General features: G+C 44.0%; 1 protein-coding gene across 1 annotated transcript in view; it reads left to right on the top strand.

Annotated features, from left to right (window-relative positions):
• Adarb2 (adenosine deaminase RNA specific B2 (inactive)) overlaps positions 1 to 27,749 on the top strand; it is a 571,813-nt gene that overhangs the window by 350,834 nt on the left and 193,230 nt on the right. Inside the window, exon 3 of the mRNA XM_021180400.2 lies at positions 9,561 to 10,468. Coding sequence (XP_021036059.1) covers positions 9,561 to 10,468 — 908 coding nt within the window. The remainder of the gene's footprint in view (positions 1 to 9,560; positions 10,469 to 27,749) is intronic.

The raw sequence follows: 27,749 nt of genomic DNA, 5'->3' as shown, positions 1-27,749 counted from the left end.
ACTATCACAGCACGGCAGTCACGGCTGCAGAGCATGAAGCGGCTGCTCACATTGCAGCCACCACAGGGAGGCAGAGAGGGATGAACGCAAATGCTCAGTTTACTTTTCCTCTTTAAGTTCAGGATCTCGCCACAGGGCGATGTCACCCAAATCTAGGGAGGGTGTTGTCGCCTTACTTCACCCAGTCCAGAAGCTCCCAAAGGAGCCCAGCACTTTTTTGCCTAGATAGCCATGTCTAGATCCTGTCAAGTTGGCAGTGAGTGGTCGTCATCACATGTCCCTACACCACTGTAGGCCCAAAAGTAAAGCTGAGAGAGTTCAAAGGTCAGAGCCTTCCCAGATGTTCATAATCTTCTGTTCAGATCTTTTTATTTCCAAAGGAATGACTAGAAGGGTGAGGGATAGGGGAAGAAACTGACTGGGCTTAGACGTGGGCTCTTGACCGTCTCTAGGCTGCACTTTTAGCAAGGTTCATGGTTCAAAGCAAAATGGATTGTGTATATACTCTTGTGGTGGTCTGAATTTAAGTGTTTTCAGATCAGTCAAGTTATGAATGACTATCTCAGAAACCTTAAAAAGACTGAGGTAAAAAAACAGAGTGTGTGTGCCGAGTTTATTCTGACACAAGAGGAACTTGACTCTCTGCTGCTCTTTCCATCCGGAGCTGCTGGGAGGCTGGCTGAGTCAGGAGGAAAAGACAGTGCAGTTATCTATGGAACTTTTGGAGAGAGAGAAAAGAAAATGGGTTCTAACTTTTAGAAACTCAGGAGTCACTTTTATGTAGTAACCAAAGGCCCAACATCTTAAGAAACATAGGATCTTTGTAAAGCCAGTGCTCTGTCAAGAAGACACTGAGAAAGTCATACACACACATAGATACACAAGGCAGCAGCAGCAGCAGCTTCTCCTCTGAGCAGCTGTAGCATTTGACTCCCTCCTGAGACTGAAAGGAAAGTAGAAGCCTGGTTTGGGGTCAGGGAGTTCTGCATGCATGTTCACTCTTGGGCTTGTGAACTTGCAAATGGGTGTTGTCTTAGTCAGGGTTTCTATTCCTGCACAAACATCATGACCAAGAAGCAGTTAGGGAAGAAAGGGTTTATTCAGCTTACACTTCCATACTGCTGTTCATCACCAAGGAAGTCAGGACTGGAACTCAAGCAGTCAGGAAACAGGAGCTGATGCAGAGGCCATGGAGGTATGTTCTTTACTGGCTTGCTTCTCCTGGCTTGCTCAGCCTGCTCTCTTATAGAACCAAGGCTACCAGCCCAGAGATAGTCCCACCCACAAGGGGCCTTTCCCCTTGATCACTAATTGAGAAAATGCCTTACAGTTGGATCTCATGGAGGCATTTCCTCCACTGAATCTCCTTTCTCTGTGATAACTCCAGCTGTGTCAAGTTGACACAAAACTATCCAGTACAGGCGTGGAGGCGTTATCAGCACAGAAAGTCACAGAGTCAAACAGAGCTGGGGACATAAAACACAAGGAATGCTCAATCAAGGACTTGCAATGAAAGCCATTTTCCTCTGATTTGGTTTACTGGCTAATGGGGAAAAAAACATATGAATAAAAATAACTCTTAATTGTTTATTATATATCAAAATACTCTTGAAGTGCTTGTGAGTCTTCATTATTGATTAGTGTATCCATTTGCTTCATGTATGTGTGTGTCTGTGTGTCTGTGTGTGTCTGTGTGTGTGTGCATGCATGCGCACTCACACACTCAGACAAATGCTGTGACTGTGTGCATATGTATGTGGAAGCCAGAAGAGAATATTGCATGTCTTCCTCTATTGTTCTGCCTTTGATTTTTGTTTTGTTTTGTGTTGTGTTGTGTTTTGGTTTTTGAGACATTGCCTCTTCACTGTACCTGAAGCTCATGTCTCTATCAGGTTATATCTGTCAAGCAGTCTCTGGGACCTGCCTTTGTCTACACCCCAGAGTTAAGGTTAAGGACACCCGTGGCAGCTCCTGGATTTAACATAGGCAGTGGAGATCAAAATACAGGTCCTCATGTTTGCATAGCAAACATGTTACCTCCTCCTTCTTCTTCTTCTTCTTCTTCTTCTTCTTCTTCTTCGTCTTCGTCTTCGTCTTCGTCTTCTTCCTCTCAGAATGCACTTTCTCTCTAGATGCTTTTAATTCATTTAGAAAACTATTTCATGTGTTTGTATTTGGTATGTATATGTCCATGGTGTGAGTGGTATTCATGTTTATCTATGTATGTGTAGCATGACACATACATCTGTGAGAGTGGTGTATGTGGTACATGTACATGTCTGTATACATATGTGTAGTGTACATGAACATATGTGTAGAAGCAAGGGTGGAAAGAAAAATACACTCTAAGCCCCATTCCTCATTCATTGCATTCTCTGGATCTGCTGTTCTACCTGCTGCTCTAATGCAAAGACAGTTCATGTCTAACCATTTAGATGGTTTCAACTATTCAAGAATGCCTCTTAGCAGTTGCCTAGATCCTGGCATTCTGGAATATATAAAAGGTATCACTAAGAGCTGTGAGCTTTTCCATTTCCAGAAGTTGTGCAGAGAGACAGAGAAACATGGTCAGGATACATCCACCTCACACACATTAGGCTTTACATATATAACATTGGTATCTAGGAGCCAATCAACAGTTGGCTAGATCTGAACTAGGAGACCCTCATGTAATGCTATGTTTTCAAGATTTGTCTGCCATCGGTATTCTGCCCTGAGAAGGCTTCCTTGAAACATGGAACAGAAATGTGTCCCTCTCTGCCCTGGCCCCACCCTAGGCTCAGAAGTTGAGATTTGGCTCATATTCAATGATAAACAACTGTGAGCAAAAGCTTCCTATCGCCTTTGGGCTCAGAGGACAACTTCTTACCACCTCCATCTGTTTTTCCCTGAATCCCATGCACACTTGACACAGCTTCATAGGTCACTCATGGCAAGCCTTTGAAGAAGGCATCTTCTACCAGCTGCTCAAGCTCACAAACTGCCACACCCACATGCAACCAGCAAATGCCAAGTTCCTGGTACCTTGTGCACACCTCAGCCTGAACCTATCTGTCAGGCACCCTACATTGTAGGCTATCTCCTGCCCCTCTACACACCAAATCCTCCCCACTGTCTGGAGGAAGAACTGGGCTGCTTGCCTTTCTGCTGTTGTTAAGCCCTGTCATCTGGGAGGAGCGGCTCTGTTTTTAAAACCAGGGCTGCTTGGCAGCTGAATAACCTTCACCAGGAACAATATTATCTCTTCAAATGTAGCGTGGCACACTGGATGGCTGGCTCTCCAGAGCCCTCCTGACCCGCAGACATGACAGTGCCATTACCAGTGATGCATACAATCCCAATGATGCCAAGCCATGAAAGGAAGCAAACCGGGTGTACATAATAACCGGGTAGAAGATTCTGGCCTGCTAGGGAGCCAGCAGAGAAGAAGGTACACAAATAAATCTGCAAATGAGCAAGGCTTCTTAGGGATGATAGCAGTATGACCCCATCTCAGACCGGACTGCCACCTTGTCTAACCATTCCTGAATGTCATCAGCCCCGGTCATCAAACTTAATAAACTGCAAATAACAGAGTTATTTTGGAAAATAAATATGTAGCCACAGCAATGAGAATATACAATTTTTTTCCTTCTTGTCCAAAATGCAGTTTCTTCATGCATTGGACCTTCACACGTGGCGTTATAATTGCCGACACAATTTGTCAAATGAGATAATGTGCTTATAAGGCTCCGGAGGAGAGTCCAGGTGGGAGAGAAACAGAATGGAAATAATTTCATTTTTCATTTTCCTGTACAGATGCCTTCCTGACTTAGACATTTTCTTTCCTTGCCTGGCGGTCTTCAAATTGCTCGTGATTGTTCTATTTCTGTTGCTTATGGTATTTATCTAATGCCCGTCTGAAGTTATTTGCTTGCTTTTTCCCCTCTAATTCCCACAATGGGGAGACTCATGCATGCAACTCCATGAATGGACCTATGGAAGTCAAAGTTCACAGATATCTTTTTTTTTAATGCTGTCTTAAAGAATGAGGTGATTCTCCATTATGCCAAGACAGAAGAGCCACGGGCATATAGGTGGTGGATGTGGTCTACTTGGGAGTGGGTTTCATCAGGAAAGGTGTTTGGAACCCAAACCAGGAATGTTCTAAGGGGAGTAGTGGGTGAGACTATGTGTATCAGGTGGAGTGAGGGGTAGCTATCTGTCATCCCAGAGTTACAGCATCATTCTACTCCCATTCCTGGCTCCTCAGCATCCTGAGCTATGTCTGATATGCTCATGAATATGCACTTGTACATACACATGTGTGTGTATTAGTGACAATATTGCCCATGGTCTAATTCACTCTCTCATCCAATAAGCACATGCTGATTCAAGCCTGGGGGGGGGTCTTCAGGAATGCTCAGAGAAAGGAATACATTTACACTATGCCTGAAAGGGGAGGATTCACCAGGTACGAAGAACAGGAGCAGGTAGAAAGTCCCCATGTCCCCTCAACCCAGGTATGCACACATGCTATCAGAGTAAGAATCCCAGCTCTGCCCTGGGAGTTGACAGTGCAGGAGCCACAGTGTTTACCCTCCACATTAGTTTGGAGGGTACAAGGATCTCCCCTCTACTCCCCACGCACATTCCTTTACAAGTAGCTCTTCAAGTCTGTGTTGAAAAGTCAGAGATTTATTGTTTGCTCTCCTGACTTTTTGAATCCGTCGATTACTATATGTAACAATTGGGTGCATAAAACCTATTAACTAAATGGTGGGGGGAAAAAGAATATAATTTCCCGGGTCAGAGGAGGGGAGTGGAGCATATTTAATGCCTTCTCTGTGAAGAGGAAAATATGAAGGTGTGATGTCAGAGTTAGAGCTGTGAAGAGCCCACAGGATAGGATGGCAGTAGTAAGGCACTCACATGCTGCTTACACCGAGGTATGAGCCTAGCTGCAAATGCATATGCATATCTGCAGGCAATGTTAGAGTAAGGAAGGGTCCTTCAGTCTCCAGCCTGTCACAAGAGAACTGTTACCAGTCTCTTGTGTTGTGTGTGTTGCTCCCACTGACAGAAAGGGGCCCTAGAAAAAAAGATAGGGCTTTTATCCACATGAATGGACATACAGGCAGTGCAGCAAGCTCTCATGGGAGTGAACATTTGCCTTGTCAAGCAAAGGAAGAGACCAGGAATGTGTTTTGTTCTGCTCCTAGGGAGCTGGCGCTGTTCTTTGGTTAACATTTCTGGATGGTCAGATCAATATCTCTCATTCAGCACACCAGAGAAATCAGAAAACGACTAACCCTTCTCTCTGGAATATCCCAGGATTTCTAGGGAAATTGTTGGAAATTACCAGCAAAGAAAATAGTCATGAAGATAAGCTGGATACAGATACAAGTAGGGGTCCTGAACTGTTTCCCTGCTGCACTTTAAAGTGCTACTGTGGTGGTGGTTTTATTGAGCCAGATAAATAGACAGATAGAGATAGATAGATAGATAGACAGACAGACAGTAGACAAATAGATACACAGTGGACAGATAGAGATATTTATATATTCACTTAACTCATCCCCACTCAACTGCTGAAGTAAATATAAGTAAAATCTTCAGTGTCTTTCATTTAAAGAGACGAAGCTTGCACAGAGTGATCGAAGATCTCAACATGCCTAAACAAAGGACAAAGGTGTCATGGGATCTCTTGCCTGCTTGATTCTTGACCCTGTGAAGTGGCCACTGATGGGTCCCAGGACAGAGGCCTCAACCTAAGCCTAGATGGGCTCTAAAGTTCTGGCTGGACACTGAGAATTGGTTATCCCAGAGAGCCTAACTTGTTCTAAGATAAGGACCCACACATGTTCTTTTTAACCAACTGCTACTAATTATTGATTACTAAGGAAGAAGCTCACAGAGGCTGGCGGGCAGTTCATATGGTTCTGCTTACGTCACGAGCAGAGACACCTGAGTTTGATATTCAGCACCCATGTGAAAAGTGGGGTGCTGGGAGCCCTGTAACCCCAATGTTCAGGAGGCAAAAACCGGGGGATCCATGGCAATCCAGCCTAGGCAACTTGGAAAGCTCCAGGTTCAATTGAAGATCCTGTGTCAATTGGAAAGGACATCCAGCATCCACCATTGATCTCCACACTTGTGTACATAACAGGCACATGTGTACACACACACACACACACACACACACACACACACACACTGAGAGAGAGAGAGAGAGAGAGAGAGAGAGAGGGAGAGAGGAACTCATACCCCAGTCTAATAATCAAAGTTTATATGAGGAGCTCCATCTACAACAGTAGCAAGATATTAAGAGTTACAGAAGAGAAGCAAATAAAAAGGGATTTCACCGTGTGTAGGGCAAAAATGTTGTTTTCTGAGTTCGATTCTCTAAGATACAGCAGAGGTCATCTGATAGGCTAGCCACCATAATCACACTGGCACACTTATTAAATCCCCACATTGTAAGAAATCAATAAGAAATTAGAAGGCTCCAAGCAGGTTTCTAGGCAATCTGATGTGGGGATTTGGGAATTGTTTTGTTTGATCTTTATTTTCCATTTTGAGTTCCGTTTGGGGAAAAATCACCCAGTTTAATCTAATGTACACTCTCCATTGGCTTGAAATGCCCTAAATGACAGAGTGCATTGCTGTGTGCATTCCAGAGCACACAACGATTAACACAAACAGTTGAGATTTAGCACTCGCTATCTAAACGGTAATTACTTTTGCTGAGATCCATAACAAATGAACGTTGCATGGTTATACCTTAAAAACACTCAGATTCACACTTCTGAACAAACTAACCTCCCCAAATCCTAATAGCTTTTTAGTAGCAAATTGATATAGTAGTAAGCCCATTTCACAACTCAGAAAATTAAACTGAGAGCCTGAGCTCCATTTCAACACTGAGCCCCCACATGTAGCATCCATGAAAGGGCTGTTTTGGCTTCTTTATAAAGATGTGATAGCTATGACCGATGGGCTAGCGCTGAGCTAAAGGGAGGTTAGAGTGCATGCTGAAAAGAACATTCTCAAACATCAGGATACCTCGGGAAGGCACCTGATGTTCAAAGGCATCCTTTGTGACTGTGAAATTGTACTTTCTTCTTCATTATTCTCCAACAACAATGCCATAAACTGAGATGTGAGAAGCACAGTGGCGGTTCTGGCAGGTCTCAACCTGCGTAGCTTTCAGGCTGCACGAGAGAAGCAGGTCCGTGTGTCAACAACCAGCCAGGCATTCACTGTTTTTGAAGCTGGTGGTTCACTGGAAAATTCACCTGCCGTTTCCACTTGCTTAATGAGAGAAAAAAGAACACATTTACACCTGCCACAGAGCTGAGAGCTCCCAGCTCCTGAGAACATGTGTGAGGTGCTTAGAGAAATGTGGGCACGATTTTGCCTGGCCAGATCAGCCCCGGGACTCATCACACATGGGGTAGGCTTGGCTTCATTATATCCAGATGGCCTAGGGAGGGGTGTTAATCTACAAAGGCCAAGAAAATGTCACAATCATTCTGCATCCATAAAATCAACTTACAGCCACTGCATGGATGAATGCAATGTAAGATTCCTAGGACTGAGTCCCAACCTAAACACTTGCCATAGCAGGCAACCTCTGTAAATAATTTCAACTCCTTGAGCCTTGGTTTCCAGCTATCTGCTCGTAAAGTGTTCACCATACTAGCCACTAACTCCCTAAGGACTAATGAAGAAGAAATGTAGCAAAGTTAGGTACTCAATAGAACACACCAAAGCTGCCAGGGATCGGTAGAAGATGGCAGGCTGTTCACAGGCATAATCCTTGGCTTTGGATAACACATCTTTGAGTTTAGCATTCCAGAAGCACGTGCCCTGGCAAAGTGCAGCAGGGGGCTCAGTACCACTGTGGCTTTCACACCTGGGGTTTTCTAAGAGAACAGCTTTATTAGAGAACAGTTAGCCAAGGTGGCTAGTCTTAAATTGTCTTTAAACTTGTCTATCTCTCACAGTTCTATGTTACCTTTGTGTATAGGTAGCTTCCTAGCTGCACAAGAGAAGCAGGTCTGTATGTCAACAATCAGCCAGGCGTTCACTGTCTGTTTTTGAAGCTGGTGGTTCACTGGAAAATTCACCTGCAATTTCTACTTGCTTAAAGAGAGAAAACAAAAAAAAGAACACATTCACACCTGCCACGGAGCTGAGAGCTCCCAGTCCCTGAGAACATGTGTGAGGTGCTTAGAGAAATGTGGGCATGGCCCATACTCCGCCTGGCCAGATCAGCCCCGGGACTCATATGTATGTATATATGTGTATACATATATACATATATATGCACATATACATATCTGTGTGCATGTGTAAAATATATGTAGATATATCTATGCAAGTATATACATATGTGTGTGTGTATATATATACATACATTTACAAAGTTATAGTTTTGCTAAATTTACTCTATCTTAATTTTTTGCAAAAGCAATAAAATGTTGGATCAACAAGATGGATGAGGTGGCAAAGGTACCTGCCACCAAGCCTGATAACCTGAGTTCAATCCTTGGAACCCACATGGTAGAGAGAGAGAACTGACTCCTGCAAGTTGTTCTCTGACCTGCCCACACCTGTGACCTCATTTCTCTCTCTCCTCTCTCTCTCTCTTACACACACACACACACACACACACACACACTTTAAAAAAAAAGAAAATGCCACAGTAGAAATGAAGCCATTCTTTGTTCTCTCATTTCTTTTCCTTCCTTCCCCCACCTCCACTGAGAGAAGGGCACGTGTCTTTATGACATAACTGCCCTCAGCTCTTTCATAAGTCTGATTATATGAGTAATATGTAACATGTGTATTCTTCTGACATCCATGAATTCTATCCTCCTCAGTGGATTCCTTTTGCAAGTCCATTTTGCCATCTAGCAGTATGTCGAGGAGATTTATTTAGATTGAAGCACATGGAGTCGGCGAGGCTATCATGTTGTATTATCATTCAGCAGTTGGATTCTACTGCAACCTAACTAGTCCTCTAAATGTGGGAAGCTATGTATTTCCTACATTTTCAACTGTAAAAACAATATACCACAATGAACATCTTTGTTAACCTCAGTTCTGGAATGTGTTCCTGATGACAGAATTCCCGAGAAGGTAGTGTTTCTTGGCTGTCAGTGGGTGTTGGAAGGAAGGCATTCATCATTTGCCTATGGGGCTGAGGAGGTAGGACGTTCATAGGTGATGACGTCACAACTCATACTAACAACCAGAGACTGTGAGAGCATGCGCGGGACACATGACTTGCCTGTCTCTTCCTCATGTCTTCTCAAGCCCGACTTTCTGAGACCTTCTGGATGATGGAGGCCCCCCCCTCCAATAGGCAAATGGTCCCCACTGGGCTACTCTCTTGTATCTTGTGAAAGTCATTACAGCACCTTTTCCAGACCTGGCCTGAAGTGCTGATGGCAAGGGATCTAGGCACCTAGATTCCCCAGCCTGCCTTACAGAGCAATCATTAGCCATGATGTCTCTCATTAGTGGTGACCTGCCAGTGCTCTGGGTCATGACTAATTTGTTCTCACCTCCAGGTACCAGCAGTGCTGAAGTGAAGGAAAACCGAAATGTGAGCAACCTGGGGACCAGGCCCCTGCCCCCTGGAGACTGGGCCAGAGGCAGCACACCCAGCGTTAAAAGGAAAAGGCCGCTGGAGGAAGGAAATGGGGGACATTTCTGCAAACTCCAGCTGATCTGGAAGAAGCTCTCCTGGTCTATGACACCCAAAAATGCGCTGGTCCAGCTGCATGAGCTGAAGCCTGGTCTGCAGTACCGAATGGTGTCACAGACTGGCCCAGTGCACGCCCCAGTTTTCGCAGTGGCTGTAGAAGTGAACGGGCTCACATTTGAAGGCACGGGGCCCACTAAGAAGAAGGCCAAGATGCGGGCAGCAGAAATGGCCCTGAAGTCCTTTGTGCAGTTCCCCAATGCCTTCCAGGCCCACCTGGCCATGGGCAGTAGTACCAGCCCGTGCACTGACTTCACCTCTGACCAGGCTGACTTCCCAGACACGTTGTTCAAGGAGTTTGAACCATCCTCAAAAAACGAAGACTTCCCAGGCTGTCGTCCCGTTGATACTGAGTTTCTGTCCTCTGCCTACCGGCGAGGACGGCTACTCTACCACACCCTGGACCTCGTGGGCCAGGCTCTGCCTGACAGGTCCAGGCTGGCTCCGGGAGCCTTGGGTGAGAGGAACCCTGTAGTGGTACTGAATGAGTTACGCTCAGGTCTTCGGTATGTGTGCCTCTCCGAGACAGCAGAGAAGCCCCGAGTCAAGAGCTTTGTCATGGCTGTGTGCGTGGATGGGAGGACGTTCGAAGGCTCTGGACGCAGCAAGAAGCTGGCCAAGGGCCAAGCAGCACAAGCTGCCTTGCAGGCCCTCTTCGATATCCGGCTGCCTGGTCACATACCCAGCAGGAGTAAAAGCAACCTCTTGCCACAGGTGAGACTTCTCAGGTAGCTAGCTGCCTGCTAGGTGGAAAGATGGGTGTGAGTTGGGATATTCTTGCTGGGAGGGGAACGGGCCTGCTGCTCTCCCCGTGTGGCTGTGAGCAGAGTGTGGCCTTCCTGAAAAATCCCCCTTTCCCAAGCACACAGAGAGAAACTGCCAGGTTTTGTGGATAGAGAATCATGAGAATGTCAAAAAGACAAAGAGATCATCAACACAGGAACTGAGCAGAAGTAATGAGAGAATACATGAAGCCAGTCAACTTTTACAATGACGAAATCAACTTCCAGGGAGAAAAGACAACCAGGGTCACAGGAAACAACTGGAGACAACAGGGTCTTCTGTCCTCACCAGGTGGCCTAGGCTGCAGGAAAAGTAGGATTCATTTGCCAGGCCCTCTGGAAACTTAGAAGTAAAAGTCGCTTAGTGATCCTGGTTGAGTTTCGAGTCGGTTACTCTGGGCAAACCAAGATAGGAATTGTCTCATTTGGAGTGACCAGGACCTCTGTAACTTTAGTTTCCAACCAGGTGGTAACTTCTGCAGTAAGACACTAGCACAGACCAAAAGTGTGTGAAGAATAACTTACTGGAAGGCAGGGGGAGTTAGGAATAAGAGTTAGGGCCCTGTGGATATAATTCAATTGGTCTAATGCATGAAGCCATGGGTCCAATCCTCAGCACAGTGTGGACCAGGAACAGTGACACATGTGTAACCCCGGCACTTGGGAAGCAGAGACAAGACGATGGAGAGTTCAATGTTATCTTCAGTTACATAGTAAGTTCAAAGTCAGCCTGGCATGTATGAGGAAGAAGGAAGGGGGAAGGGGGGAGGAAGGGAGGGAGGGAGGAAGGAAGGAAGGAAGGAAGGAAGGAAGGAAGGAAGGAAGGGAGAGAACAAGGGGAAAAGAAAGAAGGAGGGAGGAATGAAATAAGGAAGAAAGGAAGAAAGGAGGGAATGAAGGAAAAAGGGAGAAAGGAAAGAAGGAGGAAAGAGGGAGGGAGGGAAGGAGAGAGGGAAAGAAGGACCTCTCCCAGTTTTGCCAACACAATAGTGGCTCTGCTTTTATTAATTTTTTCTTTCTTAGTGATACTGGAGTTCAATCGCAGAGCCATGTTAGACAAGTGGTCCCCCCTGAGCTGTACCCTCAGCCCTGTGAGAAGTCCCACACATGTGGAAGAGGTCATGTCCTGGAGGCCCATGTGCCTCTCCACCCACCACACCCCACTGGTAACTCAGGATGTGTCCAGAGCAGCAGCCACCCGCTCCACACATCCCTGCTGGCCCCTGCATGCCACCTGCCCCAACCCTGACACAGAATCACCAGGGACCCATCTATGCATAGAAGAGACAAGGGCCTACCAGTTACCCATCTATGTTAAGGGTCCCAGGCTTCCAGAAGCTCCCGATGCAATAAATACAAAATTCCTTTCATTGCTTTTAAAAAGAAGGTGCAGTTTACCTTCACTTGTTTAAGATGCCTTTGTAGAGCTGCCTGTGTGTCAAGAACTACTCTCACATCACTTAAGACAACCTTATTCTGCCAAGTTTTATAATTGCTTATTTATGCAAATTCTCTTTTCTCTTATCATTTTGAGACTTATTTGTAGGTCTCCCTAATGTAGTCAATACAAAAAATTATTTTTATTCATTCTGGGCATCAATCAAAGGAAGAAACACTTTACATAGTTAAAAGGCACTTAGCCCCGTGTGGGATTCATCATAAGCACTTAATAACTACGAGTTAGCTACTGCTGTGATCACCACCATCATGACATCATCGCGCCTAGAATAGAAGCCCCTTGATTTGCCTCGGGAGATAAAGAATCTGCAGAAGAATCTGGGCTGTCATCAAAGTCCAGATCCTGCCTAGGGCTGTGTGTGAAGCCACAAAGAACATAAAGGGACCCTTCACCTTGAATAATGACTAGGTAGGGCATTCATTCATTCATTCATTCATTCCTTCCACATTTATCTGACTATAAACAGGCACAAGATGAAGGCCACAGCAGATGTTCTTTAAATATGGGCACATGTATGTGCATGTGCAGTATGTACATGTGTATGTGTTTGGGTGTGTGTATGTGTGAGTGTTCACATGTGTTGTACATGCATATAGAGGCATGTCAGGGATTAATGTGAGATGCTCCCTCCTATCACTTTCCATCTTATTTTTATTTGTGTTTATTTTTTAACTATGGCTATATGTAGGGGGCATGCACATCACTTCAGTGCTCTCAAGTCCAGAAGAGGGACTCAGATTGCCTGGACCTAGGGTGATAGGCAGTTGTGAGCCCACTGATGTGGGTGCTGGAAGATTATGGATCTCTCTGCAATAGGAGTGTCTACTCTTAACTGCTGAGCCATCTCTCCAGCATCTCCTCCTTTTTTTTTTTTGATACAGACTCTCTCACTGAACCTGGAGCTCGACAATTTGGCAAGACTAGCTGGCCAGCATACCCCAGTAGTCCTTCTATCCCCACCCCTTTAGACCTTAGGCACATGCTACCATTTCCTGCTTTTTATGTGGATGCTGATGACCCAAACTCATGCTTGCATAACATTCACTTTATTGACTCAGCCATCTTCCTGGCCCAAAATATCCTGCTTTTCACCAATCTTGGGTGAGGGAAAGGATAATCTATAGATAATGAGTCCCGGGTGAGGGAGAGTAGGTTTTCCTGCTCTCCCTACCTTCTATTCATTTACTTCACCTCAAGTATTTATTGCATATGCAATAATCACTTTAAGGAGCAGGTAAAACCTAACCTTCATCAGTCCTGACTTTCAGCTTGTGCTCAAATAAATGCATAGCTCTACCAGGGGACAGGGGTGTGTGCTAGAGAAAGACACAAGAACAATTCCTAGATCCATCCCTGTGCATTTACTAACAAGGAACTATGGCCTTGCTTCCTCTCTTTTCTATGTCTTTGTCTTTTTATGTTTCTGACTTCCCCCCAGTCTACCTTTCTGCTACCTGGAATCCAACTTGCAGACCAGCCATCGAAGCATCCTACTGCCTGGACTCAGGCTGGACAGAAGAATGACCTCTTGCCACTTTGTCTGAGAAGGCCCCATTAGTGATTGTGGCCGTGCTCCTGTTGTTTCTTTACTCTGCCCCTGCCTGATGGCACCTTGCAGAAAGGCTGCAGACTGGCCTGGGATTATCTATTAACTAGGACATGCCCCCACCCCCCATCTCTCTCTCTTTCTCTCTCTCTCTCTCTCTCTCTCTCTCTCTCTCTCTCTCTCTCTCTCTCTCTCTCTCTCTCTCTCTCTCTCTCCTCTCCCTCTCCTGCTTTCTACCGTGTGAAACTGAAGAACGTCAGTGAGTTCCGGGTGTGATGGCTCCCTTCTTTCGTGTTGTCGACTCTGAGCTCACACGACAGAGAAGCCAGGCAGCACTACTACTTTGTAATAGTCATTTGACCCCAGAATGCAGCACATCTGTTAAAGCCATGGCCGCTAAATTATTTTTCTCTGACAGTCTGCTAACCACTCCGACTGGATGATGAAGGGCACAGAGCAGCTCGAGGGTTGCGGGCCATTCATCACACACGGCAGTGCAGCCATGCCAGGGGCTCATTATCCTCTTGCCTCAGCCCCCTTAAAAAGTGCACCCTGTAGCTGGGTGGGGGCCAACACAACAATAGGAGTCAGGGCTGATGAAATTAAAAGCCTGTCCTAGATAGGGTCTAAGTTCAAGGGAGAAAACGTGAAAATAAACTATTTCAAGGTTCACCATAAATGATATTCTGTCTTCCTGCTCAGCCCAAACCCTTTCCTTCTAGGAACTGTGTTATCCTGGAAGCACTTCAATATGTCACAGAACCTTTGTCTATAGATCACATAAGTCCTAGCTAGAGACTGCAGAACCCTTGTCTATGTGTCATGTAAACCTCTGTTTCTACACCATGAGCCCTCATCCATAGATCATTGATATTCCATCTGTATAGATTATAGAAACTCCATTAACAAACTATGGACCCCTATCTACACATCATGGGATCCCCACCTATATATCAAAACCCTTCATCTATAGATCATGAAACTAAAGGGAAACTATTACTTATTCATTGCAGGATTTTCTGCCATATACACACACCATGAACCCTATCTACAGATCAGATCATCCATATATATATTATAAAACCCCATCAACACATCATGGAACCTTTACCCTATACTTTGTGGACTAAAACCAATTCATCCTGGACCACCCATCTGACCATCTTGGGAAGCTCCCATAAACACTCTATGCCCCTCATCTAGGGAGCATAGAATTCTTTACTTATACCTCGAGGATTTCCTTCTTTGTCTATCATCATGAACGCCATACCCTCATCCTTCTAGCATGTTCAAACTAACACTTGGTCCCAAATGCATCTTGACTCTAGAGTTTTAGGTCCCTAAGGAAGTCACCTTTCATAACCCTTGTCTGGCTGTTCTGTTAGCACTGCCATGATGCAGCAAACCAAACCTCTTCACAAAACCCGGGCTTTCAGAACAAAGAGCGTTCCACACCCCCCACCCCCACCCCCAGAGCCAGGACAATTCTTCAAGAGAATGCTTTAAGAATCTGTAGCAGTGCAGTTTCTAGAACTGGAGCACCAACACCAGTATTTAATGTCGTCTGCCCAAATACCCATGGTCAGTTCCTCACAGGACAGTCTCAAATTTGCAAGATGGCAGAGACCCAAATGTGGTTTCATAGGAAGACGTGTTTTGTTCGATGCTTTAACCAAAGACTAGCATCACAAACAAGGCTTCAAGACATCCTAGTGGCAGTTCTCTTAATTACATGATAGGCTTTGGAACAAATATTTCATCTGTGCCAGTGCTAAGAAATGTCAGGAAAGTGTGTTTCAGATGGATCGGTTGAGCTTGGTGAGATCACTCATTCAGTAAAGTGATTGACAGGCAAGAAGGCCTGACTCCATCTCCAGAACCCATTTAACAAGGCAGGAATGTTGGGGTGCCCTTGTAACTCCAGAGTTTGAGAGCCAGAGACAAATGTATCCCCAGATTTGCTAGCCAGTCAGCCTGAATCCATGAGCTCCTGGCCACAGACTCTGTTCCCTGTAGTCTCCAGAAACATGAAGGAAGATGTTCTGGAGATAACATCTGAAGTTAACCTCTGCTCTCGACATACATGCTACACACATGCGTCTGCATAAGTGTGTACGTGTGCACACACACACACAAAAACACACACACAACTCATCTGAGAATCTGCCTGAAAAAACTTAGTGGGTTCTGGAATGAAGCCACAGAATATATAGGGTATATAGGATAATCCTAAAGGAGTAGAACCTCCTAACCTTGCCCCTGACACCCTCGGAGTATGTCTGAATATGTAATGATAGCTGCTGGGCTCACAGTCCAAAGCTCCAACTTTGCCGAACTACCTAGAGACTCAGCAGGAACAGGGCAAGAGTCCACATCATTCCTGCAGCCTGGGTTTTGAAAGCAAGTTCGATAGCATGCTGCTCACAGCAAAGATTTAAATTGCAGGTGTGAGTTCATAAGGCTCTAATTTTCACCATTTCATGTACCTGAGATCTGAGTCTTAGCCACAGTGACAAAAACAAGCATTTATTAATGTCCTTAAGGTGTGGAGCAGACATAAATGTGTAGGGTTTACTATGCGGATAAGAAAGTGCACAGTCCTGAAACTCCATAAACAGCTATTGAAAAGGATGACATCTGCTGAAAGATAGCGAGAGGCTTTGTCCAAATCTTTCCTGTTTTATTTCTCTATAGTTGGTACAGGACTCCTATAGGCTAACATGGCTAATAGTGGGAACTAGAAACAAGAGCCTGGGAATGGATAAACATTCATCCCTGGAAGTGCCTTCATGACAAATGCTAACAACCACAGGCCCACTTCTCACCTCTAGCATGAAATCTGAGTTCATAAAGCATAAACTCAGCATCAGTGCCTGTACTTTTTCAGCAGTTCTGCTGCTCAAAAACTGGTTAGAAGAAATAATAAGGTGCATCCCAGTAAAGCAAGCTAAGGAAAAGGTCCATTTCCCATACGCACACAGTGGATCCACACACAGTGGATCCACACACAGTGGATCCGAAAGGGGATTACTTGGCTTATTTGCAGTGTTCTTATTTATCCTTTACCTTCTTTTTTTAGATTTCCATTTGAATTGAATTGGTATTTGTGGTGTTTTACAAAGGTTTAGTCAAAGCCACTAAAATGTGTGTTTCTTCAAAGTAAGAGAGAAAATACCTTCTAAAGTGACTCTTAACAGTTGCCCAATTTGAACAAGCAGGCCTGTAGAAGGGCTTTCTAGAGAGGACTGTGCCTAAGGCTTCAGGTGTATAAAACTGGTAAAAGCACAGGGTATGACTCAAAATGATCCTTTTGACAAAAAAACCCAAGAATCAAACATTAAAAATGGATGGATTTCTCCTCCTGCAATGATCTCCATGTACAATGCTCATAAATTGTTGGATAAGTTAGTCATGTAGGAAACCAGTCCTTCTTAGCCAATAACTTTTGACAATTCTATAAGTTATGAGATAAGAGAAAGAGGATGACTGTCCTGAGTCATAGTTTCCTCATCTGAAGTTATTTCTGTTCTTAAAAGCTGCGGTGATTGGTTTGTTAGTACTTGCTTTAAGAATAGCAGAAGAAGGCAAGACAAAGTCATAGCTTTGAGCCAGAATCATGGTACTATCTTAAGAATGGGCGTTTTCTCCTATAAGAAGTACCATGATTCTGAATCGAAGCTACGACTGTGTCTTGCCTTCTTCCGCTATTCTTAAAGCAAGTCGGCCATCAGTGGACAGGGAGGCCCAATGGTCTTGCAAACTTTATACGCCTCAGTACAGGGGAACAACAGGGCCAAGAAGTGGGAGTGGGGGAGTAGGGGAGTCGGCGGGGAGGGCATGGGGGATTTTAGCTGTCAGCTTCTGTAGTCCACACTCTCACCTGCACATACTAGACTTGGAGGGATCCAGGAACCAAGATGGGTCACCCGGGTGCTACGGCAAATCCCTCCTGGGTAGGGTGGACACCTCTCCTCTGGCAGGGAATGTCTGGAGCCTGAAACAGGGTCTGTCTCAGAAGCTGTCCTCTAGGGACCTTGGGGTGTCCGCTGACTCTGCGCCCAGGTGACCCAGTGCTGGAGCCGACCGGAAGGGACTTGTGACCCTGGTCAGGCCGGGTATCCTGCTTCTCTAATGCTGTCTCAGGTCCCTCCCGCAATTGGATTGGAACAGAAGTTGTGTTCCACTGATCGGTGGTCCTAAGATCGCATGGAAAGTCCTCTAGGGGACCTTGGGGGTGTCCGCAGACTCCATGCCCAAGGTGACCTGGTGCTGGCACTGAAGGAAGGCGAGATTTTTTTAATTAGTTATTTTCTTCATTTACATTTCCAATGCCAACTCTAACAACAAATATAATAGGAAGCAACAATTACTTTTCCTTAATATCTCTTAATATCAATGGACTCAATTCCCCAATAAAAAGACATAGACTAACAGACTGGCAACACAAACAGGACCCAACATTTTGCTGCTTACAGGACACCCATCTCAGGGGAAAAGACAGACACTACCTCAGAATGAAAGGCTGGAAAACAATTTCCCAAGCAAATGATCTGAAGAAACAAGCTGGAATAGCCATTCTAATATCTAATAAAATCGACTTCCAACCCAAAGTATTCAAAAAAGACAAGGAGGGACACTTCATACTCATCAAAGGTAAAATCTTCCAAGAGGAACTCTCAATTCTGAATATCTATGCTCCAAATGCAAGGGCAGCCAAATTCATTAAAGAAACTTTAGTAAAACTCAAAGCACACATTGCACCTCACACAATAATAGTGGGAGACTTCATCACACCACTTTCACCAATGGACAGATCATGGAAACAGAAACTAAACAGGGACACAGTGAAACTAACAGAAGTTGTGAAACAAATGGATCTAACAGATATCTACAGAACATTTTATCCTAAAACAAAAGGATATACCTTCTTCTCAGCACCTCATGGTACCTTCTTCAAAATTGACCATATAATTGGTCACAAAACAGGCCTCAACAGATACAAAAATACTGAAAATTTCCCATGCATCCTATCAGATCACCATGTACTAAGGCTGATCTTCCATAACAACACAAATAATAGAAAGCTAACATTCCTGTGGAAACTGAACAACACTCTACTCAATGATTCCTTGGTGAAGGATGAAATAAAGAAAGAAATTAAAGACTTTTTAGAGTTTAATGAAAATGAAGCCATAACATACCTAAACTTATGGGATACAATGAAAGCTTTTCTAAGAGGAAAACTCATAGCTCTGAGTGCCTCCATAAAGAAACTAGAGAGAGCACACACTAGCAGCTTGACAACACACCTAAAAGCCCTAGAACAAAAGGAAGCAAATTCACCCAAGAGGAGTAGACAGCAGGAAATAATCAAACTCAGGGGTGAAATCAACCAAGTGGAAACAAGAAGAACTATTCAAAGAATCAACCTAACAAGGAGCTGGTTCTTTGAGAAAATCAACAAGATAGATAAACCCTTAGCCAGACTCACTAGAGGGCACAGGGAAAGCATCCTAATTAACAAAATCAGAAATGAAAAGGGAGACATAACAAGAGATCCTGAAGAAATCCAAAACACCATCAGATCCTTCTACAAAAGGCTATACTCAACAAAACTGGAAAACTTGGATGAAATGGACAACTTCCTAGACAGATACCAGGTACCAAAGTTAAATCAGGATCAGGTTAATGATCTAAACAGTCCTATATCCTATAAAGAAATAGAAGCAGTCATTAATTGTCTCCCAACCAAAAAAAGCCCAGGACCAGATGGGTCAGATGGGTTTAGTGCAGAGTTCTATCAGACCTTCAAAGAAGATCTAATTGCAGTTCTTCACAAACTATTCCACAAAATAGAGGCAGAAGGTACTCTACACAACTCATTCTATGAAGCCACAATTACTCTGATACATAAACCACAGAAAGACCCAACAAAGATAGAGAACTTCAGACCAATTTCCCTTATGAATATCAATGCAAAAATACTCAATAAAATTCTCACTAACCGAATCCAAGAACACATCAAAACAATCATCAATTCTGACCAAGTAGGTTTCATTCCAGGGATGCAGGGATGGTTTAATATACAGAAATCCATTAACATAATCCACTATATAAACAAACTCAAAGACAAAAACCACATGATCATCTCATTAGTTGTGGAGAAAGCATTTGACAAAATCCAACACCCATTCATGATAAAAGTCTTGGAAAGATCAGGAATTCAAGACCCATACCTAAACATGATAAAAGCAATCTACAGCAAACCAGTAGCCAACATCAAAGTAAATGGTGAGAAGCTAGAAGCAATCCCACTAAAATCAGGGTCTAGACAAGGCTGCCCACTTTCTTCCTAGCTATTCAATATACTACTTGAAGTCCTAGCCAGAGCAATTCGACAACAAAAGGAGATCAAGGGGATACAAATAGGAAAGGAAGAAGTCAAAATATCACTTTTTGCAGATGATATGATAGTATATATAAGTGACCCTAAAAATTCCACCAGAGAACTCCTAAACCTGATAAACAGCTTCAGCACAGTAGCTGGGTATAAAATTAACACAACAAACAGTGGACTTTCTCTACACAAAGGATAAACAGGCTGAGAAAGAAATTAGGGAAACAACACCCTTCACAATACTCACAAATAATATAAAATACCTTGGTGTGACTCTAACTAAGGAAGTGAATGATCTGTATGACAAGAACTTCAAGTCTCTGAAGAAAGAAATTAAAGACGATCTCAGTAGATGGAAAGATCTCCCAGGCTCATGGATTGGCAGGATCAATATAGTAAAAATGGCTATCTTGCCAAAAGCAATCTACAGATTCAATGCAATCCCCATCAAAATTCCAACTCAATTCTTCAACCAATTTGAAAGGGCAATTTGCAAATTCATCTGGAACAACAAAAAACCTAGGATAGCAAAAACTCTTCTCAAGGATAAAAGAACCTCTGGGGGAATCACCATGCCTGACCTAAAGCTGTACTACAGAGCAATAGTGATAAAAAACTGCATGGTACTGGTATAGTGACAGACAAGTAGACCAATGGAATAGAATTGAAGACCCAGAAATGAACCCACACACCTATGGTCACTTGATCTTTGACAAGGGAGCTAAAACCATCCAGTGGAAAAAAGACAGCATTTTTAACAAATGGTGCTGGCACAACTGGCGGTTATCATGTAGAAGAATGGGAATTGATCCATTCCTATCTCCTTGTACTAAGGTCAAATCTAAGTGGATCAAGGAACTCCACATAAAACCAGAGACTGTGAAACTTACAGAGGAGAAAGTGGGGAAAAGCCTCGAAGATACGGGAACAGGGGAAAAAATTCCTGAATAGAAGAGCAATGTCTTGTGCTGTAAGATTGAGAATCGACAAATGCAACCTCATAAAATTGCAAAGCTTCTATAAGGCAAAAGACACTGTCAATAAGACAAAAAGGCCACCAACAGATTGGGAAAGGATCTTTACCTATCCTAAATCAGATAGGGGACTAATATCCAATATATATCAAGAACTCAAGAAGGTGGACTCCAGAAAATCAAATAACCCCATTAAAAATGGGGCTCAGAGCTAAACAAAGAATTCTCACCTGAGGAATACCGAATGGCTGAGAAGCACCTGAAAAAATGTTCAGCATCCTTAATCATCAGGGAAATGCAAATCAAAGCAACCCTGAGATTTCACCTCACACCAGTGAGGTCGGCTAAGATCAAAAACTCAAGTGACAGCAGATGCTGGCAAGGATGTGGAGAAAGAGGAACACACCTCCATTGTTGGTGGGATTGCAAGCTTGTACAACCACTCTGGAAATCAGTCTGGTGGTTCCTCAGAAAATTGGACATAATACTACAGGAGGATCCAGCAATACCTCTCCTGGGCATATATCCAGAAGATGTTCCAAATGGTAAGAAGGACACATGCTCCACTATGTTCATAGCAGCCTTATTTATAATAGCCAGAAGCTGGAAAGAACCCAGATGTCCCTGAACAGAGGAATGGATACAGAAAATGTTAGTACATTTACACAATGGAGTACTACTCAGCTATTAAAAAGAATGAATTTATGAAATTCCTACGCAAATGGATGGACCTGGGGGCATCATCCTGAGTGAGGTAACACAATCACAAAGGAACTCACACAATATGTACTCACTGATAAGTGGATATTAGCCCAGAAACTTAGAATACCCAAGATACAAGATACAAGATACAATCTGCAAAACACATGAAACTCAAGAAGGAAGACCAAAATGTGGACCCTTTGCCCCTTCTTAGAATTGGAAACAAAACACCCATGGAAAGAGTTACAGAGACAAAGTTTGGAGCTTAGACGAAAGGATGGACCATCTAGAGCCTGCCATACCCAGGGATCCATCCCATAATCAGCCTCCAAACGCTGATACCATTGCATACACTAGCAAGATTTTGCTGAAAGGACCCAGATATAGCTATCTCTTGTGAGGCTATGCCGGGGCCTAGCAAACACAGAAGTGGATGCTCACAGTCAGCTATTGGATGAATCAGAGGGCCCCCAATCGACGAACTAGAGAAAGTACCCAAGGAGCTGGGGGATCTGCAACCCTATAGGTGGAACAATATGAACTAACCAGTACCCCCTGGAGCTCGTGTCTCTAGCTGCATATGTATCAGAAGATGGCCTAGGCGGCCACAGTGGAAAGAGAGGCCCATTGGTCTTGCAAACTTTATATGCCTCAGTACAGGAGAACACCAGGGCCAAGAAGTGGGAGTGGGGGGTAGAGGGGAGTGCAGGGGGAGGCTATGGGGGGACTTTTGGGATAGCATTGGAAATGTAAATGAAGAAAATACCTAATAAACAAAAAGATAAAAATCTCAAAAAGAACAAAAAGTGAACAGAAAAAAAAAAAAGATTGGGTGTTTTGTGGGCTGGTGAAATGGCTCAGTAAGTAAAGGCACTTGCCAGGCAAGTCTGACAACATGTGTTCAAACGTCAGAACTTCTGTAGAGATGAAGGAGAAAAGTTACCGAGGAAAGTTGTTCTCCATGATGTGCACACAGAACCCTATGTATAATACACACACACATACTATAATAAATAATTCACTTTTCTAAAGAATAAGAATTTTTCTCTTAACTTGGGTCATACCTATAAGGCCTTCTGAAAACAAACTCTAAGATCCCTATGCCTTTGACTCTACTTAGGAAGCTTTATTCCCAGGGCCAAGGGCGCTTCCTCGATTAGCGTTTATGTGAGTGTATGTCATTTCCCACCAACCTCTCTGGGATGCTTCTATTCTCTGAGCAAGATGAAATCAGGCTGGGGACCTGGGGATCTCGTCCTCTAGATATGTGTCCATCCCAGGGAGCCCATTTGCTTCTCGGCACTCATACACCACAAACATGAGTGGGCATATTAACACCAAGAAGCAGGGGTTAGTCAGGCAGCTTCACTCCTTTCAACATCTCTGCCTCCTAGATTCCATGGCTACAAATACCCTCTTTTGGTTGATGCAGGAGGGTAAGGTGGTCATTTACAAAGAGATAATGTCCTCTTACACACCTACCTGTCCCTCAGATCACCTCTTCTGCATGTTCTGTTTCCCTCAGAAGCAGCAGCTAGAATGGTGGTGAGATTTCATTGCTACTACATGTGAAAAACAGCTTTGTAAAACATCTGTTGGCCCTGTGAGATGACTCCAAGGGTAAAGGTATTTGTTGTCAAGCCAGACACCCTGAGTACGGAGGAAAGAGAGAATTGACTCCTTCAGCTTGTCCTCTGACCTCCACACAAACGATGTAGCAGATGTGCATTCATGCTTGCATGCAGACACACCTAAATAAATAAATAAATAAATAAATAAATAAATAAACAAGATGTATACAAGTTTTAATATTATATAGGTTTAATTAGGCATGGAAGACTGTAGATTATTAACTTTTTAAACTCTATACAGTGTATATATCACCCTTACTATCATGTGTACAATATATATACATTATTCAATATTATTCAGCATGTCCTATATAATTATATGTTGTGCGTTATACAATCTACATACAACATCATTCACTATGTTCATGAAATATACTATGCATGGATTCAATAGTTTCTACTTCCTGCTAAAACATGAATTATCAAACTTGAGTATAAACACATATTTAAAAAATTAAGCACTGAAGCCTGATACTCCTAAGTTAGGCAGGTTAAACATTGTCTATGTAACCATGCACCAGTTAAGCAGTGTCTACAAGCCCCAGTCTGCCAACTGTCTCTTTTCATGGCCATAATTACAGAAGATGATCATGGTAATTGTGACATAGTAGCTAATATTTATGCAGCACATACTCTATATTGAGTCTCATTTTTTGTTTACATATAATGGCACATTCACCCTCAAATGAAATCTTTGCACTAGACATTAATCATTCTCCCATCTGACAGATGACTGTGCTGGGGCTATTCTAGGAAGGTAAGTCCATGGCCTAGCATTGAAAGTGGGAGGTCAATTACAAAAAAGTCCAGTACTTAGCTTCTGCAGGACAATGACTTTGTCCTAAGATACCTGTTACTCCCTACTTTCTAATGACTTCCTGGCTTATGAAAGAAACTGAGCACTTATGGTTTAAAAGGAAATCTATGACTTAATAAGAGCAAGTCTAAAGGGATTTACTAGTAGCTCCAGAAGAAAAAGTTACTGTGATCTGACAAGAGGAAAGGGTTGATTGAGTCTGCAAGACTGCAGAGGAGACAGGGAGAGAGGAGACAATGAAGTATAGCACACACACACAAGGGTGTCATCGTCCAGCAGGTTGTTGACTTTGGAATATGTGGAAACCTTACATGCCTACTTGGGCAAGAGGGAGCCTGGAGAAAGTCTGAGCTCTCAGCTGCCCTCGTGGATGAATTCCCATGAAAAACCATCCTCCTGGCTCTCCAGGCTTCTGCTGGTGCTTCTGTGGAGCAGTGGGGTGCTGGCAGTGTGCCAAGGGCTCCCATTTGAAAAGGCTGCCTTTGTCAGCTTAAAGTCTACAGCTGCACTAGCGTAGACAGGCTTTCTGGGGATGGGTGGGCAGCCCCTTCCTTTGGGATTCATTGTTACACTGAAAAGGAGAGAGACAGCAGAAAGAAGATGGCAAATGGGAGAATGCCAATGTGTAAATGAGCTGGAGAAAGAAAAGATGAAGATCCAAGAGAAAAGAAAGAGTCCCCAGTCACCAGACCTAGAAGGGGGTGACAAAGAATACACATAGAGGAGGTGCCAAGGCTGCCTTTGCCTTTCTATCCCCAGAGGGCATCTAGGGGAGATCCCACCCCTTTGAGACCTCCCTCCCTCTGCAGATGCAGTCAAGACTTTCTGTCTCCTCTCTGGCACAGGGGTGACTTAGGCTACACTCATTTCTGAGCTTCTGTGAACCCATGGCAGAGGCTAGGGAAGTGGCCTAATGAGAGTCTCAGGTTGGAGCCGAGACTCTGCACAGTGCTGCTTGGCCTACTAAGGTTACATGGTAATGGGAAAAGCTCGGAGGGAGGTTCAAGTGCGATGTGGAATCTGGATGCTTGCTCTCGAGCTTCATGATCCTTGGCTTCTCTTCCTCATCCTAGCTCTGGTTCCCTGGGCAAACAATGCCCAGATAGAAGTCAGAATGTAAGATTTGTGGCTGGGTTAGAGCAGGGGAGTTGAAGAGCAAGAGCAGAATTCTTCATGGAAACCCATAGACCAGCAGTGGGGAAACGGTAGAGAGGCACCACTGGGGAAGACTCTCAGACTGCAAAGCACAAGAGAACAAACCTAACATCGGCCCACACACCAGGAACTCCCCAGCAAACTGGCTACTCGGGCAACTTCAATAGTTGTCCCAGAACTTGGCATCAACTTGGATGTTCCCAGAAAGATAGCAGCCGCTTGAATACCTATGGACTCAAAGGTACTGAGAGAAGGATGGACCCTTGGTCATTCATGTTCAGGAGACAGGTTTCAGGCCAGTCCAGGCAACATACCTGTCTAAAAACCTCCCATCCACTCTCAATTACATTTTTGAAATTATTTCAAAGATAGTTTAGAGGATTTTAGACATAGTGAGAAAAGGAAATGTTCTCTTCATTAAAACAAAATTCAGTAGCTTTTCTCACTCTGTCCCATCGCAATGCAGTGTGTACCCCACACTCTGTAAACCACTTCTAGGGCAGTAGTGTATCCATCCGGTGAGATCTCAAGCTCCACTCCCCCCCATCTCTCCAGTTACTCTGAGCCTATTCTATCACATGCTTAGTGTCCCTGCTATATACACTAGGGATACCCTAAGAGCTTTGCATACAAATCATCTCAGGAGAGTGATTTTGTACAGGCTATGGGTTGCAATCATTGAAGTTCTTGCTGTATTCCAGCATTGAGTGAAGTGTCCAAAGACTTGCCAAGGATCACACTGAAATGGGTACAAGGAGCTTAGAAATAAAGGCCTGGGCCCATGTCCTATGTGCTGCTCAGCTCCCTCTGGAAAGATGATGCAGGACAAAGCTGCTTATTCATGGTCAGGAATGTCACTGAGAAGAGTTATTTAGTCGTTCTGAGCCAGACTGCATACATGCATTCACTAGCTATGGAACCCATATCTTCTTAGTTCCCAGGACCTCTGTTTCCTAACCTATATGATGGGTGATCATAAGAGTTCCCACACAAGAATGCCCAGGAGACTCAAGTAGGTTGGAACATGGTTTGAACAGCATTTGACATCTGTAGAGATGTCTCTCACTCTTAATCCAGGGTCAGCTACAGATATGCCATCGTACTCGTGGAGAGAGGAGGGAGCAGGTACTCCTAGAAAATTTAGATGAACTCTTTTAACACATTTCTTGGATGAGAGAGAGAAGTGGGACTGTGTGGGAGGTACAGAGCAGGGACTTGGATGGCATTCAGCCACTCCTGAGCCTCAGTCTCCTTGCTTGTAACATAAAGGGCTGCTTAGCTATGGTTACCTATAAAATGGAGCCTGTCAACATTCCACCATGGATGGAAGAGAGGTTCATGTGTCCCCCGCCACACACACACACACACACACACACACACCTTGATGAGGAACTGTTGGCAGTATGGCTGCAGGGGAGAGCAAAATCATTTTTCTTGAGTGGTACAGCCACGTGTAAATTGTGAATGCCCCAGAAAATAACCCCATACCCATGTTCATGCAAGCACCCCCAATTAAACTTGATGGCTCTTTAAAAGATGAGAAAGTAGGACGGGACCCTTTGTCTAAAGAAGAGAGGATCCAGAGAAAGTAGGAGAGGGATGAGCGTATGTAATGAGGGGTGGGGATGATCAAAATTCAGTGTGTGTGTGTGTGTGTGTGTGTGTGTGTGTGTGTGTAAAATTGTCAACTCATAAATTAAAATATCTTTACATAATAAAAAAATAAGGAGTGTAATGGAATGTTTGCTTAAAGCTCTCATATTCTAAAAGAAAACCAAAAAACAAAAAAACAAAACAAAACAAAAAACCCAAAAAACAAAACTCTAGTACAAGATGCCCATATGTCAACATGATGTATACAATACAGGTACAATATGCCTGCGGCCACTATTTGATAACATTTAAAGAGCAACAAACACAGAGGCATTCTCCAGGCTGACAGGCAATCTGCAGAATCTTGCCCCAAACTGGAGTTTGTTTTTCTCCCTTCATGGTGACTTTTATGAAGACCTAGAATTCTAAACCAAGGAGGAAACTGAGAACACTGTCTGGGACCTGATGGAGATGCTGTGATTATCCCTGCCAGACAGGGGTGGACTGGAGCAAGCAGGCTTTGGGAGATCTCCTGAGCCACCACCATCACCCCACAACCCTGCCATGAACTGTTCAGAGAGAGAGGTGGGGATGCAGTAGAGCATCTTTTATCTTTTGCAATCTCATCCTCACCTCACCTGAGGTAAGAGTTCAAGACTGGCTTAATGTAATTTCTGTTCCGGCGTCACTCAGCCACACCTCAGTGGTCCCTCAGAATCTTCCAGAACACTGTGAAGCACAGGGACTCTGACATATTAAGTCCCAAGATACAAATCTTATAATCAACTCCTGTCACCGTCTGTGGTGCATTTTAAATAAGATACGGTGACAATTTCTGTCCCCCTGGGATGAGGGCTGCCGAGATCTATGTGCACAGCTCGGTGAAGTCCTAAGAACTGGAGTGCTGTGAGACCCGCTCCAGTAGGAAGATGAGAGCTT

Source organism: Mus caroli, unplaced genomic scaffold (genome assembly GCF_978045245.1).
Source record: "Mus caroli unplaced genomic scaffold, Mus_caroli_1 scaffold_15, whole genome shotgun sequence".
In the NCBI taxonomy this organism is placed as follows: Eukaryota; Metazoa; Chordata; class Mammalia; order Rodentia; family Muridae; genus Mus; species Mus caroli.
The sequence above is the reverse complement of the archived record's forward strand: the minus strand, read 5'-3'. Positions and strand labels throughout refer to the sequence as shown.